The sequence below is a fragment of the Elephantulus edwardii genome, unplaced genomic scaffold (assembly GCF_000299155.1).
Source record: "Elephantulus edwardii isolate Elephantulus edwardi_28Jun2011 unplaced genomic scaffold, EleEdw1.0 scaffold00103, whole genome shotgun sequence".
Lineage (NCBI taxonomy): Eukaryota > Metazoa > Chordata > Mammalia > Macroscelidea > Macroscelididae > Elephantulus > Elephantulus edwardii.
This window is the reverse complement of record NW_006399853.1, coordinates 11,533,360-11,548,060: the sequence shown is the minus strand read 5'-3', so window position 1 is coordinate 11,548,060 and position 14,701 is coordinate 11,533,360. Positions and strand designations below refer to the sequence as shown.

At 45.6% G+C, this 14,701-nt stretch overlaps 1 protein-coding gene across 3 annotated transcripts in view; it reads right to left on the bottom strand.

The window, feature by feature from the left end:
* Positions 1-9,019: 9,019 nt before the first annotated feature.
* NEDD4L (neural precursor cell expressed, developmentally down-regulated 4-like, E3 ubiquitin protein ligase) overlaps positions 9,020-14,701 on the bottom strand; it is a 280,431-nt gene continuing 274,749 nt past the window's right edge. For all 3 annotated transcript variants that reach the window (XM_006891744.1, XM_006891745.1, XM_006891746.1), the window contains 4 exons: positions 13,487-13,594; positions 11,840-11,936; positions 10,592-10,664; positions 9,020-9,122 (listed from right to left, as the gene is read on the bottom strand). In XM_006891744.1, coding sequence (XP_006891806.1) covers positions 9,020-9,122; positions 10,592-10,664; positions 11,840-11,936; positions 13,487-13,594 — 381 coding nt within the window. The remainder of the gene's footprint in view (positions 9,123-10,591; positions 10,665-11,839; positions 11,937-13,486; positions 13,595-14,701) is intronic.

Below are 14,701 nucleotides of genomic sequence, written 5' to 3'. Positions count from 1 at the left end.
TCTCACCAGTTCCTCTCATTCTCCTTTGAGCTCTGTCCCATCAAACATTTGTCCTCAGGATCTTCAGGGAACGTCTCTCAGTGAGTCACCATTGACCCCTTGTTGTGTATACCGGTACCACTCTCCACCTGCTGGTCTACCAACTCTGACTGACGTACTTCGTCATCCCTCCACAAGTACACTCTCCTTTCTAAATTTCAGGAACATCCTCCACGTCCCGTTCCCCCCCCCCCCCCCCATCGCTGGCCTCTTCTTTCTTGATTTTTCTTATCTTTCAGTCCTTGGATCTTTGCTCTTCCAATCTCAAGAATTTTAAATACCATCTACATGTTAATGAATCTCAGGTTCTGATCCCCAGTTTAGACCTCTCCGTGAACTTCCACATTCAACTTGACCTCTTTGCTTGGATGTTTAACAGATGATTCACTGGTGACATGTTTTAAAGGGAGTTTTGTCTTACTTTCTAATCTTACTTAGGGTGTTTGTATTTGCTGTTTCTATGTGCAGAAGTAGCCAAGGCTTACCTCGGGATCTGTTCCCTGACCCATCCTATCTGACATTGTATAACCGTCATTCTTTCTCTCCTGGGTTTTATCAAGATTCCACAGGACACAGCTTTTACATGTTTATATGTGCACTGTTTGTTTGCCTTCACTAGAACGTGTATTCCAAGGAGGGCACAGGTCTTTGCTTTTAAAATTTTGTGCTCTTAGCCTGACATGTACATGGCACATGGAAGATACTCAAGATATGTTTGTTGAGTGAATAAATGGGTAGAAAATGACACTGTCCTCCGGGAACAAAGCCATGCAAAAGGTCCAAGATGAACAAGTCCCAACCCAGACGCACAGCAGCTCTCTGAGTACAAGTCCAGGAAGTGGGAACCAAGGGGGCGGGGGGTGCAACTTGAGAGTTGGAATGAACTCAGATCAGGACATTTTGAGTTTGAGTGGCCTAAGTGTGGAGGCCAGGGGCTCTGGAGAGAGGACAGAGCTAGACAGAGACAGAGGTAGAGAACCAAGAATAAATTATTGGGGGAACATCTACATTTAGGGGGAGAGGAAAAAAAAATAAGAGTAGCTCCAGAGAGAAGAACCAGGAGAGTGAAAGCCCTGGAAATCAAGGACAGAATTTGCAGGAGAAAAAAATCCCACCCACTGCCATTAACTGTGACTCATGGTGACCTTCCTTTGGGTTTCTGGGAATGTAAATATTAACGAGAAGAGGCAGCAAAGGGATCAGTAATGCTGGATGCTGGACAGTGGAGGGGGAGGGATGGGGACTGGCAAACGGTCATTCAGCTTTACCACCCGAAGTCTGTTCTCTAACTGTCCACATATCCCAGTGGCCTTGAGTATCAGGCCGGAGTGTGAGGGGACGTGAGTGAGTGATGGAGTGATGTGACCGGGGTTTTGCTGGAGGCCGACCAGTAAGAGCAGATGGTGGTGGGAAGGGGAGAGTGTAGTGGACACACACGGTGGGAGGGTCAGGGCATGTTAGGGATGATGAGGCTAACCTAGCTGCCGCTATCTTCAGTGTTTGACTTGTGGGGCACAACAGTGGACAGATCAAGGCCACTGTGGCCCTGGGGGGTTACTAGACCCTTGGGCAGTGTGACCTTTGCTCTTTCTATGTCACCAGCAACAGGTATTTCCCCATACTGAGTCTCTCTGGCCCCTGCAGCTAATATTTGTCTATTGATCCAGTGTCTGCTTGTTACATTTTAACTGGAGTCCAGGGCTCTATGGCTGGCCTTTTGTTTAAATACATATTACACTGAGGTGGACATGCTTCCCTGAAGAAGAAGCAAGGATCTTCTGGGCAAATACGGGCTGCTGAGAAGGCAAAGAGGTGGGGACCATGAAAGGGTGGAGGTCAGGGTGGGACAGGGAGTGAGGTCTTTATAAAAGAACAAAACTCAAAATCACAAAAAGACCAGACCTACTGGCTTAGTAGAGAGTGCTGGAACCCCAGGAATATGGCCCTTACTCACCCTTCAAGCTTGCAACTCAAATCATCCCCATGACTCAAGTTCCAGCTGAACAGTGATCTCTAGACCTCTAGTGATTGATAACAGCAAGGAGGAACAGACTTCATATGAGATCCAACGGGTGGCAATTGCCCTGCGATAAAGCTCAGTAATCAAGGGGTGGAGGTAGCAAAGGACTAATGGAAAAGAGAAACACACAGAGGCTGTGGGAGGATGCTGCTACAATGGTAATTGTAATCAGTGTTATGAAACCTACAATGTGTGAACTACTGAGTGGAAAACCAATTTGCTCTCAAACTTTCACTCAAATTACAACAAAGTGTCTTTTTTAAAAGAGCTGATAAATTTAAGAGACAAATCGATACTCAAACTTCCTGCCATAAAACAAAACAAAACAAAACAACAAACCGCATCAACACATATGTTACTTACTATCTGGACTTCATCAAACAGAATCTTGAAAACACCTAACATCTTGGAGATGCATCAAAGCCAGGGTAGAAGACCCAGGCCCCAGTCTCTTTTTTCCTTCTTCTTCTTTTTTTTTTAGGCCCTAGTCTCTTATCCTTCATGGCTCTTCAACTTGACCAGATAAAGGATTGTGTTGTCTTGAGAACGTGTCCAAGCAGTAAAAGACACTTGCTTTTTGGTGGGGTGAAGCCTGGAGGGTTGGAGGACTGCAGCAGTCAGAAAGGGAGGGAGGGCCCGTCTGGTGCTAGGTAGGACTGGGCTGGCCCAGACAGTGTCTCCTTTTTTGGCTGTTGTTTTTGTGTACTGTTGAGGGGATACATCTGGCACAGGAGGTTGCCTCCCCCCTTCTCCAGCAGGGCACCTGGTGGATATGAACTATGCACCTTTGGGACTGCAGAGCAGCTTCTTGCCATGAGGCCACCAGAGCTCTCTTCTGTGTCTCTTATGGACAATGGGTTTATGGCCCACAGTAGGTCTCGTGGCTTCAAAAATACTCCCTCACTGAACTTGATGACATGTGTATGCCATAGCGTAGGTAGGCATCATCTGCAGCATTTGTTAACAGAGGGTGTGCTTCTCTTTAGCTTCTTAGAGACCTCAGTGACTGATTTATGTCATTCAGTGACCCCATGGACAACAGAAAACCCTGCCTGTGTGCCATCGTCTCAAGTCTCTGCTATTTGAAGCTACTGTTGCAGCAACTCCATCCATCTCGAGTCTCCTTAACTCAATCCAAGATGGATAAAAATAGTAAATGATGTCCTATTAGAGCACGGAGAACCCTCAATACCCCGTGGTCCACCCAAAGAACACACACATCTGTCTTAGTGGGAGTGCACCAGGCCGCTCTGCACAGACAAGGATGCTCTCACATCCTCTGGGCAGCTTGTCAGGATGGACCAATACGTGGAAAAAGGAAACATTCTGGGAAAGGTGGAGGGTCAGAAAAAGAGACGCTGCCCCTCAATACAATGGACGGACACAGTGACTGCAAGAACGGGCTTGCACGTGTCACCGACGTGAGGACGGCACAGGACAGCGCAAGCTCCAGTCTGCTGGTTACGGGGTTGCTATGAATTGTAGTCGGCGCGACGGTACCTACAATAATGAGAATGGACTAATACAGAGTAGAGAGATGTTCTACAAACACCTGGGTCCTCAAGTTTAATAAAGAGATAAAAGGCAGATGGAAAAAAGGGGTATGTGATTAGGTGTTATAATCATGATGAGTCCAGAACGAAGGCTGCATAGTGGAGTGGACTTGGAGGGAGGGATTGTATAACAATGATGAGTTTTTCTTTTACTTTTCAAAGAGAAGAGCGAAATGGGGGAGGGGTGGGCAGGGATAAAAAAGCAACAATGAATGAATGGAAATCCAAAGTCTCTGTAAACTTTCATTAAAATTTAAAAAAAATATTTTAAAAAAGGTGCATGGATTAAATGTGCATCCCTTACTGATCTCTTTAAAGGGTGTCTAAGTTCGAGGGAGACGGAGAGAATGAACATACTACGGTGCAGGCATTTAAACCCTTGTGTGCTTACTCAGATAATATACTCACAAACAGGCTTTAAATCAGACAACCCACAATACTTGATGTAGAAAATGTTCCAGCTTCCATAATTCTTTATTAAATATTTGACAAGTTGCATCACTTTGTTACAACGACTTCATTTTTGTCACATTACTCTTTTTGCTGTCAGGAAAACAAAGCTACAATTTCTCTAGATCTCTCAAGGAAAATGGAAAGAAGAAAAGGATTTGTCCTGAAACAAAACTTTATCCCCCCTGTGTGTATCAAATTTTACCATATTTTAAAGCTATCTGGATTGTGAAAATGAGCAATCCTGAAGTTGTCTTTAAAAAAATTTCAAGGTAGTTTGGTTTCATGTAATTTTTTTTTTTTAAACCAGTGTATCAAATAGAACTTGGCTGCCTCTTGGGAGGGAGGTTATAATAAAAAAAGTTAAGAAACATTGAGAATTCATTTGGAATGCCTGAAACTCTTTTCAACCTTAAAAGTCCCCATGTCCCCTCCCCCCATGTGGTTTGATAACTGATGCAGAGATAAGAAATGACAGCAAATTGACATCTTCTTGTGATTTCTTCGGGATCCGAGGGGCAGGGTGATGGAGACACAGCTTGGACAACACTGTTGAAAGGACTACATAAATTCCCTTTAAAAATCAGATTACTCAGTAAAGGTGTACAAATGGCATATAAATATATACATATATATTTAGACAGCTTATATACGTATATATGTCTTTACATACAGAGTAGTCAAGGAAGAACAAAGTTACGCAAAATTAACATGGAAGAAACCACGACAATCTGGGAGAATTTAGTGCGAGTGAAGATGCGCAAATTGGCTTAGAGAAGAACACAGGTATTGGTAGAAACATGGCATGGTCAGGAGAAAGGCTTCTGAGACGTACACGCCACGCTGAGCGCGTAGCGCAGAGCAGGCTGGGCGCCACCAGCAACCTTTAGCCCCTCCTCCTAACACCAGCTAACACACACATGCATTTCCAATTTGCATTGCACTTGTGTGAGATTCTCCAATGGAGGCATGGATGGATAGACGTCTGATGAGAGGTTTTCTGGGGCAATTCCATCAAAACACAAAGCTATCCCTTTGCTGTACGACACAACCCTGGCTCACATCCTAACACGACAGCATTTTCTAACACACCAACAACACACCGTGGATGAGTCTACACTGGTTTATTAAGGCTTGTATAAATGAAAGAAAAAAAAAAGTGGTCCAAAGTCTCTATCACATTTTTCTCTCTAGTTTTAAAATCTAAAGTACAAAGTAGGGCTTGTAAGGATTTTTTTTTTTGAAACGCATCTCAGTCCCAAAATTGGCAGTTTTGACATGACTTCTCAGGGCATACCCCAAAGCCTGAAAGACAGAGGTAGTGCGTGATCTTTTGGGGGCTGGGAAGGGAGCTGTCGGGTTAGTCCCCTGGACAGCAGCACCTCCTACTGGCAAGGCAAAAAACAATGCCAGACAGCTCCTCCCCGCCTTGCCTCTCCCTCCAGCACAGGACATTCAAGTCCAGCCGAGAAGCAAGGAGAAGGAGAGCTAGTTTGGTGGGTGTGGCTCCAGAAAGGAGAAACACAGGCTTCGCAGACATGAAAGTTCCGGAGGTGGGATACAAGACTTGGGCGAGGAAAGGGGGGAAATACTAGAGTCAATCATTAAACCATCAGTCACTGCTACAATAATTAGTGATTTGCGGCACACAGACTTGGCTTCCCAGCGAGCCAATCTGGAAAGCCCAGCAATAGTACATGCTGTCTTTATAATGATGCGAGATGCAGAGAGGGCACAACATTCTGAAAACCATGTTTTCAGGCTCTGTCCCTGTGTCCTTAAGTGGGAGGTCTCATTCCTGTCCGGTGGCTAGTTTTAGTGCATTTGCCACCTAACCTCAGGGAATCTAACAAACGGCCTTGGAAGCAAGAATTAAATATATATCGTACACTGCCGTGACTTGCTAGAAGACCTGCTATGGAAAAATTCAAGTGTGGTCATATTCCAGGCAAAAGCGGAAAATAAAAGCAATGGAATGGAATACAACGTCAACACAGAAGGCAGCAGGCAGGAAAGTGGTACACTATCTGAATCAATTCCAGCAGGTGGAATTTCTAGATTCATCCTGAGTGCAACAGGAGGGAGGCATGGTACACCCAGGCTGACCTCTTGGCAGGCATGGTCACTGATGCTTACTAACCTTCATCAGGTCACATGCAAGCTTTGGAACCTTGTGGTAAGGGGGTCCATAGTTTTGGTTGCTTTTGTAGGAAAAAAGGAAACAGATTGGGGTGGGGGGATGTGTTCTTGTGGCTTTGGAGAAAACAAAGGCTAGAAAGATCCTGGACCTCAAAATGGTGTGGGTTGCTCAGGACAGTCTAGAACGTCAATCAACTCCCTTTTTTGGGGGGCTGGCTGGAGGGACATAAGGACACTCAGCGAATGACCACCTAGCCTGCTCTGTAGTCTGCATACTTTCTTGCTTGCCAACTGCAATTATATCCCCATTGATAGTGGGAAGTGGTTATCAATATTCAATAAAGACAAGACCCAGGACAATTTTAGATGAAGGTTCAAACAGTAAGAGTTGCTGAAACAGTGAACCTTATTTTGATCTAAAAAAAAAAAAAATTAAAAAAAAAATGTCCAAGCTCAGCAATACTTAGTTGTCATTAAAACTAGATATGACTAAAAGGTAGGTGGGTTGAATTGCCATTCACAATGGTTATCTTTCAAGTATTCACAGGGGCATGTTCTCATCATTCTCATGTGCTCTTAATTGGGAAGCAATCCTAGATTTTGTCCTTCATGCTTTCCATACTTTGCCTGATTGGCATTTTGTGGATCTTCTTTTTTCAGGATACACAATTTACAGAAGGACAAGAGGGATCTCCAGTTCTCCAGCAAGAGCTGTTGGGATGCAATCCCTGTAATTTTATGATCACCATCAACACACACTTCTCAATTGGGTTTTGGCACGATTCCTAAAAAGCAAGCATTCTGGTCTATGAGGGTCACAAAAAGGGGACTTTGCCATTGAGACATCTGCTTCCTTGACCACAGGCCATTGGGTTTCACCTAAAGGTAAAAGAATGAGCAACACTGTCCTTGATTATAACTTCATGTCTATGGTTTTGGATTAGCCCAGGAAGCTTTTAAGCCAATCCAAGCCAGCATTTGGCTCTAAAAAGTCCACCTTCTAGGAGAAATCTCAGTCTTCTGACCCCTTCTGATAACTCATCCATGATCACAAAAGTTCACGGCTTCTCCCAAGCCACCAGAGCGGCTGAGTTTGCTTTTTTGTATCAAAATGGCCTTCTCAGGCAACAAGTGGACCTCCCCAAATCACGACTTTAACCACAGTTGGCAAGAGACTGCATCTCTACTGCTCTCTCACAGGCATCCCAGGATGTGGGACCAGCAGGGCTGAAAGGAAATCATGCCATCTGACCTCCTACACCATCTGAGACAATGTCTCAAAACAAGACAGGATTCTGGAACAAAGACTTCACAGACTTCCAAAGTGGGAAGAGACCCCAAGCTGGCCAGTCTTCCCGGCCCTGCACCAGAGCCAGTCAAACCGCGAGACGCCAGCGGAGCAGATGGAATCTTCTCTCACTTTCCACCCGGCGCACCACACAGTAGCTACGACTCAGTACACAGTATTTGGGCATGCAAACAAGTCTTAGGTAACAAAACTCGGTTTGATTAAGTGTCTATTAAATAAATCTCGGCAGTGGAGTCGAAATCACAAACGCCGGGGAGGGCAGGTGGGCCGGCTCAGCTCCACACCTGGGTGCTTGGTATTGTCCGCAGCCAGTTTCACAAGGGACCAGAAAGACGTGTGCAGGGGAAAGTGAGCGTCACCACAGTGAATGTTTATGATCAAAAAACAAACAAATGAACGAACAAAACCAGACACCACCGCCAGGTAGTACGTAAAGTGCCTTCAGGATTGGTGCAGTTAAGTTAGGAGGAGAACGGGCCACTGGGCGACCGTCAGCGACGTGCACAGACAGGAGACAGAGAAGGCTCTGGTTTCCAGTTGCAACTCGAGGAGTGCCGAAGTGTCATCTGAAACATCTCCACCGTGAAAAGCAGGGAAGAAAATAGAATAAAAAAGGATGACTGTACAATGTCAGGAAGGAGCCGGCACTTTCTCTGAGGAGAACAAGTCGTCCAGTCCTGTCCCAGGGTGTCCAAACACATGTAAGCACTCCTAAAGACGGGGTGAGATTCCTCTCAAGTCAACACAAATACTTGTCATGCTATGTTACAATGCTCTCAGCCTGTAGCTATGATGTCTGCACAAACAAAACGAAAAACCAAAAACCAGACGTAATATCCAGTTTGTTCTCCTCCTCTCTCCACATGGGAAAAAAAATGAAGATCATTATGCCTAATGTTCTATTGGTGAGTCTCTCAGAGATTAGTCTCTAGAAGTTTCTTAACAAATATCAGTCTTTCAATTTTCCTAAAACAGAGAGTGGGAGCAGCAAAGGACTTCGAAAATAAAAACACCACTGACATGAAGCCTGGTATGAAATACAATTTTTTTTTTTAAAAAAAGCTCACTTTCCAAGTACAGGAGACATCTTTAATCGTCATGAGAGAGGGTCTGAAAATCGGTCTAAATCATTTTAAAAAAGTAAACATGAGTTGTAATACTATACCTGTAGAGTGATTAATTCCATTCATTGTCATTAGAAAGTATGCAAAATATTTATTAAGGGCTTTGCCTACAGAGGCACAACATAAATAGAGCGAGTCCTCCTGAAATGTAATTAGTGTACACGTCAACCAGCTGTCATAGGCGGTGGCGGTGCGGGGACGGCTCCCGGGCTCGAACCTGGGAACTTGGCCGTGCGGGAGAAGGCGCTGCCCCAGGAGCCCGCGCTGCCCCAGGAGCCCGCGCCGCGGCAACTCCGCCAGCGTCCCTGCAAAAGTCTGTTGTCAGGCGAACGTGAAAGTATGAGCAGAGCATGCTCAGTGATGACCACCCCGAGGCCGGGGTCCTTTAATCCACCCCTTCAAATCCTTGTGCGTTTTCCACAGCCATGAGGAGCTTCTCTCGTAAATCTTCAAAGGTTTCGTAGGGAGGTAAGTCCAGGCGGTTAAAGCTGCAAAAGGAAAGAGGTTGGAGTTGTTACCGACCCCAGGAACAACAGACCTGAACCCTGCCCTGCCCTGCGCTGTCCTCACAATCTCTGACACACCGGAGCCCAGGGCTGCGGTCACAGTGCAAATCCACCTGTTTGAGTATCTTAATCATCATGGTACCAATGTCATTTCCAAGACTGGGAAAAGGGGCTGGTTGGCATGTGGACAAGAGGAGTCAGTTGGCCAACAGTGATATCAAGCTACGCACTCATGAAATGGAAGAAACCTGGCAGGTAGGAATCATGTGGGGGAGCTTTGAAAACCCCAATGCCCAGCTTACACACACACAGCAGACCCACTGAACCCCAGTCTCTGGAGGTGGAACCTGCCATTGGCATTCTTTGAAAGTGCTTCAGCTATCTCCGTGGGCAGCCACGGCTGAGAACTGCTGCATTTGGAGGGCTCATGTGGGTGGTTGCCATGGTCTTTCTGGATGTGGTGCCAAAAATAGAAAAAATTCATGGGAAGACTTCTGTTCACAGAGGTCTGTAGAGGTGACGTGAAAGGTTAAGCACTCAACTACTAGTTCAGGGGCTGGCGGTTCAAATGCACCTGGAGATGCCTCAGAAGAAGGGTGTGGTGATCTGCTCTGGATGCTTGCTGAGAAACCCTATTTCTAACCCCAGACACACTGCATCAGAATCTGCATTTTAACAACATCCTCAGGTCAAGCGTAGGTCTTCATGTACACACTGGTATGACGTTACACTTTGCCTTTCATCTGGAGAAACTGTCTTTCACTGTCACCTGAAACTCTACGCTATTTATGAGGGGGCCGTGGTGGTGCAGTGGTTAAATGTGTGGCTGTTAAACAAAGGGCTGATGGTTTGAACCCATCCAGCTGCTCCGCGTCAGAACCACCTGGTGATCTCTGTAAAGATTAGTCAAAAAAATCCTAAAGGGTAGCTCAACCCTGTCACATGGGATCAAGGCTGGTTAACAATGATGTGACAGGCAAATACTGCATAGGGCCACTGCTGTAAAACGGGATGACATCGGGGTTGAGGGAAGACGGGAAAGCAGGGGAGGAATGATGTATACTGCATTGAAACAGACGAGGGAGAGAACTGTTTAAAAGGGATGTATGATTGGGTATTATTGTCATGACAGGAGTCCAGAACGAAGGCTGCACAGTGGAGTGGACTTGAGGGGAGGGACTGCATAACAGTGAAAGAGTTTTACTTTTTAAGAGTGAACTGCGGGGGAGGTAAGAGGGGGCAGGGAGAAAAGTACAACAATGAAAGACTGGAAACCCTAAGTCTCTGTAAACTTTCATTAAAATTAATAAAAAAAAAATTAAAAAAAACCCAACAACAAAAGAATGATGTGACAGCATATAACAACAACACTGAGCTGTCTATGGGCCAGAAGTGTGGCACCCCAGCACCTCTATGTCTGCCTGTTGACAGTGCAGGGAGGTGCCACTCACCATGTGTGAGCTCTGGGTAGCTTCTCTGGACTGCCCCATTGCTCTATTGTAAACAGCTGAGGACCATTGGAACCTGGAAGACACAAGAACAATTACTGTGAAGAGTTCAGGGCAGGAGAACACAGCTGAGACGGGATTTAAACCAGTGAAGAAGAGGGAAAAAAGGGGAAGACAACGTCTATTAGAACTTTAAGTAGGGGGGAGCCCTTCAGTTACATCATCTGTTATCACATAATATTGCTTGTTGAGGAAGCAATGGGGGTCCCACGACCTTACAACACAAGCTGCTCAAACTTCCAGAGTGGAATCTCGCCAAGTTCAACTGATACAACATAATAAGGAACTGCAGACAGTCTACACAGCCTCTGAACCTGCAAGGTTACACTGACAACGATGTCGGGGAGAAAAAAAATTGAAATATGACCTTCTGTTTACAGAGAGGAATGATTTTTAAAAAATTTAGGGAGCACTGTAGAATCCTGCTGCTTGGCGATGGGGTACCCGCTGAGGTGAATTCTTTACAATAATCACATGGTGCTTCTGGAAACCCTAGGTTTTAAAGATGCACCAAAATCCCCAGAACAAAAACCAAAAGGCGAAGCCCTGGGGGGCCACAGGAAGGCAATGGGTCAAAGCTTGGTGCAAGTCATCCTTGCGAAGCCCAGAAGTCCTGGACTTACAACAGGGCGCTGTTTTAACAATCCATCGTTAAGTTGGCTGCCACATAAGTCAACCACCTCTTTTCTTTTTAAAAGACATTTTCATTATTATTGCTTTTTATTATCAGTATCTTTATAAATTCAGTATTTTTTGTTTTTGAACATTAGCAAATTATGTGCTTTATGTAATACTCTATGCTCTGCATATTACTAACATTAAGATGGATAAGAAAATCACAACCAAAACCATCCCAGGAGGGGGAGGGGTGGAGAGAGGGCAGGGAAAATCAGTAATCAGATGACATGAGGTGGGTTAGGTGAAGGAAAATACGGTATTCAAAAATAAAAAGAAAATAAAACCAGACAAACGAAACAAAACAGATGGTCAGGAGGGGCGGTTTATGCTGCAAACAGAACACACAGAAGGCTGAGGACAGTGTGTGCCTTTGCTGAACCGACTGTGACATCATCATGAAAATCCCTCTTAGTCGTGTCTAGTGGCCCCAAAGGCAGAGTCCTCTCGGGACACAGCTGTGTCCAGGCTAGACGGTCACAGGAGGGGACCTGGCCCCAGTGTGAACCAGCTCACCGTAGAGTTCAGCAAATCCATTCATGGGGACTCGGGACGTCCCGGTGACAAACTGCAGCAACCGGATACGCTTCTCTGCGTCCATCAACAGCACGGCCTGTGAACAGGGCAGGCGGTAAGTGAAGGGTAGGCCCAGCGCCCTGAAAATGCAGCTTCGGGGCTTACCCTCATTTACATGGCACAGTCCGATCTAGATGGTTGACCCTGAAAATGGAGGCTTTTCTCTTTTTCAGTGAACATCACAGTCCTGTCTTTTAATTGTAGAGAGAGGTCAGAATGTCTCTCTCTTCCCCTGCCAATATGTCATAATAAATGTGATAAAAGGCCAGCTCTTGGATGGCAGCAAGGTTGTTTCTTTCTCTGTGGAAGGTGTGCTAGCCAGCTCCTCTAAACCAGTCATAAATATTCAGTTTCACAGAGGCACCACCATGGGGACCCGGGATGGGGGAACATGAGATGGATTTCACAGGCAGACACATTCTCTAAGGTAACGTTTTATAAAAGGGGAGAAAGGTCAGGCCGCTTAAAATAAAAAAAAAAAAATCTGCGTGTCTTTCATGTCTGAATTATGCCAGGAATTGAGCTGACTTTATTGCTAGTATTATCTGAAGTACAGTTAAAAGAATATTTCCTCCAAGATCAGAGCAGCGCAATATGAGGACCAGGACTTTCTGTTTTTTTCTCTCTTTTTCTGGCACTTGAAATATTGTTAATAATAGACTCTCAGAAATTAAAACAAGTCAGGGGATTTTTTTTTTCTTGAAGTAAACAATTAGCCTACTTAAAAACACTAAAATTTTAAAGTCAATCAGGTCTTTTTTATACCCACTCCTTCCAGTTTAACTTCCTTCCTAGACTGAGAACAATGAGAACCTTGGTATTAAGAGTGAATCAGATTGCATTTCCATCTTTGTTCAGCAAAGCTCAAAATGCTGGCTGGAAGTAACAAAAATTAGGGGGAGGGGGAGAGAGAGAAAGAGAGAGTGTGTGTGTGTGTGTGAGAGAGAGAGAGAGAGAGAGAGAGAGAGGGTGTGAGAGAGAATGAGAGAGAGAGAGAGTCTTAGCAGAAAATGGCACCTTGGAAAGGAAGCCCCCATCCCCCCCCCAAAAAAAATGTGAACTGGGGGAGGGGAAAAGGAAGGAGAGGGGGTAAAATGTGCAACAATGAATGAATGAAAATCTAAACTTCTCTGTAAATGTTCATTAAAATAATAATTAACAAAAAATTTTATTTTTTAAAAAAATGGAGGCCCCAGAGCATGGTTTTGCCTCGAGAAATTTCCTGTTCTTATGTACAACTGATTGACCTATTCGGATCTCTTGAACTCAGCTGGCTCTTTTTCAGAACCATCCTACGCTGGTTTCTCCAAATCAAAGTGACTTGAAGAAAGCAGACAGATGAGGCAGGTGAGGGCACGCTTCGTCCCAATCTCCTGCCCACGTGTGATGGGAGCCGTAAGGGCTGCTTCTGGGTCCCTTTCTTCTTTGGCCTCCTAACGGCCCAAATGCAAACATAGCACCCTGATGCCTGATGTTAGCCACCACGAGACTACCAAGGGCAGCTAGATGCTGGAGGAGCAGCTTAGAGCAGAGAGTGACCCCCCCGGCCCCCCCACCCCCCCAGGGAGGCCCCCTCGGCCTCGTTACCTTCCAGAACCACTGAATGACAGGGTGGTTTGGGCAGTAGCCGTTCTTGTAGATAGAATGTTGTCGCCAGTCGTTCACGTCCACGTCGCCGAGGCCGCACATCAGCAACTAGGAAGGACAATGACCAGGTAAAAGGAGGCCAGGTGGGCAAGACAAGACCAGACACAAGGAAATTAGCTATCTCTCAATGCCAGCATTCTGTTACTGGGTGAAGCCATTCATAAGAATATACAAAGGTTGACATGTGTTCCCAACGTCACTTGTCACCATACACAAGATGGACATCACAGGGCAAGGGGGTGACCCAACTCCCAAGTGTGGACAACGTAATGCCATGGCCTGCTGGAAACAGAAGCTCCCAGCCAATCTTCTCCACCTCTCTGTCCTAATTCTGGCCAAAGATGTTCTTAGCTCCTCTTAACACGCGTTTTACCATGACTAGAGTTTTCCCTTCTGAAGGGCTATCTGTTTCTTTATTTGAAATATTTGTCCCTGTGATAACAAGAACTCTCTCCTTGACGCTGATCGATCCAGATGGAGAGAAATCATTCCACCTGTCGAGTAGCCAGGGGACTGAGACAGGTATTAATGCCTTGACTCCTTGATCTATAACAGGCTTGCTCTTCTACTCCTCAGCTCGCAGCAAGGAGTGTCCTTTGTTAAAAACTGGCCTATGTTATCCTTGCAGAGACACCGGAGAAAAAGGATGGCACACTAAACCAGAAACCAGCACAACAGGTCGCACCTATGCAGGCGAATGGCTGGGTAAACCTGTGCAGCCAGACTTGTCCTACAGAGCTCAGCCTATGTGGTGTCTTTGCCTCCATCTACCTAGATGCTTTCAGGGTAAGAGGACAGTCAGTCTATGAGAACTGATTGAAGGACGTGGCTGCGCCAAATGGCTAACGGAGTTGCAGCGACAGCTTCTCAGCAGCCATTGCCATCTTCCTCCTGTTTCTTTCAACACAAAAAAGGTTTCTAGCCGCTGGCTCCTAATGTGACTAGCTCTCATCTCAGCCAACATCAAGAAGCTGCAATAGAGAATCATGAAATACCTTGGAGGTGTGTGATGTTTTCCTTAACACCAACCACTTCAAGTGGCGTGAGAGAAGTGGTCTCCAGCTCTTACAATGTGCTTCCTCCCTCCCTCCCTTCCTCCTTTCCTTCCTTCCTTTCTCCCTTCCTCCATCCTTCCTTCTTTTTTTCCATCCTTAC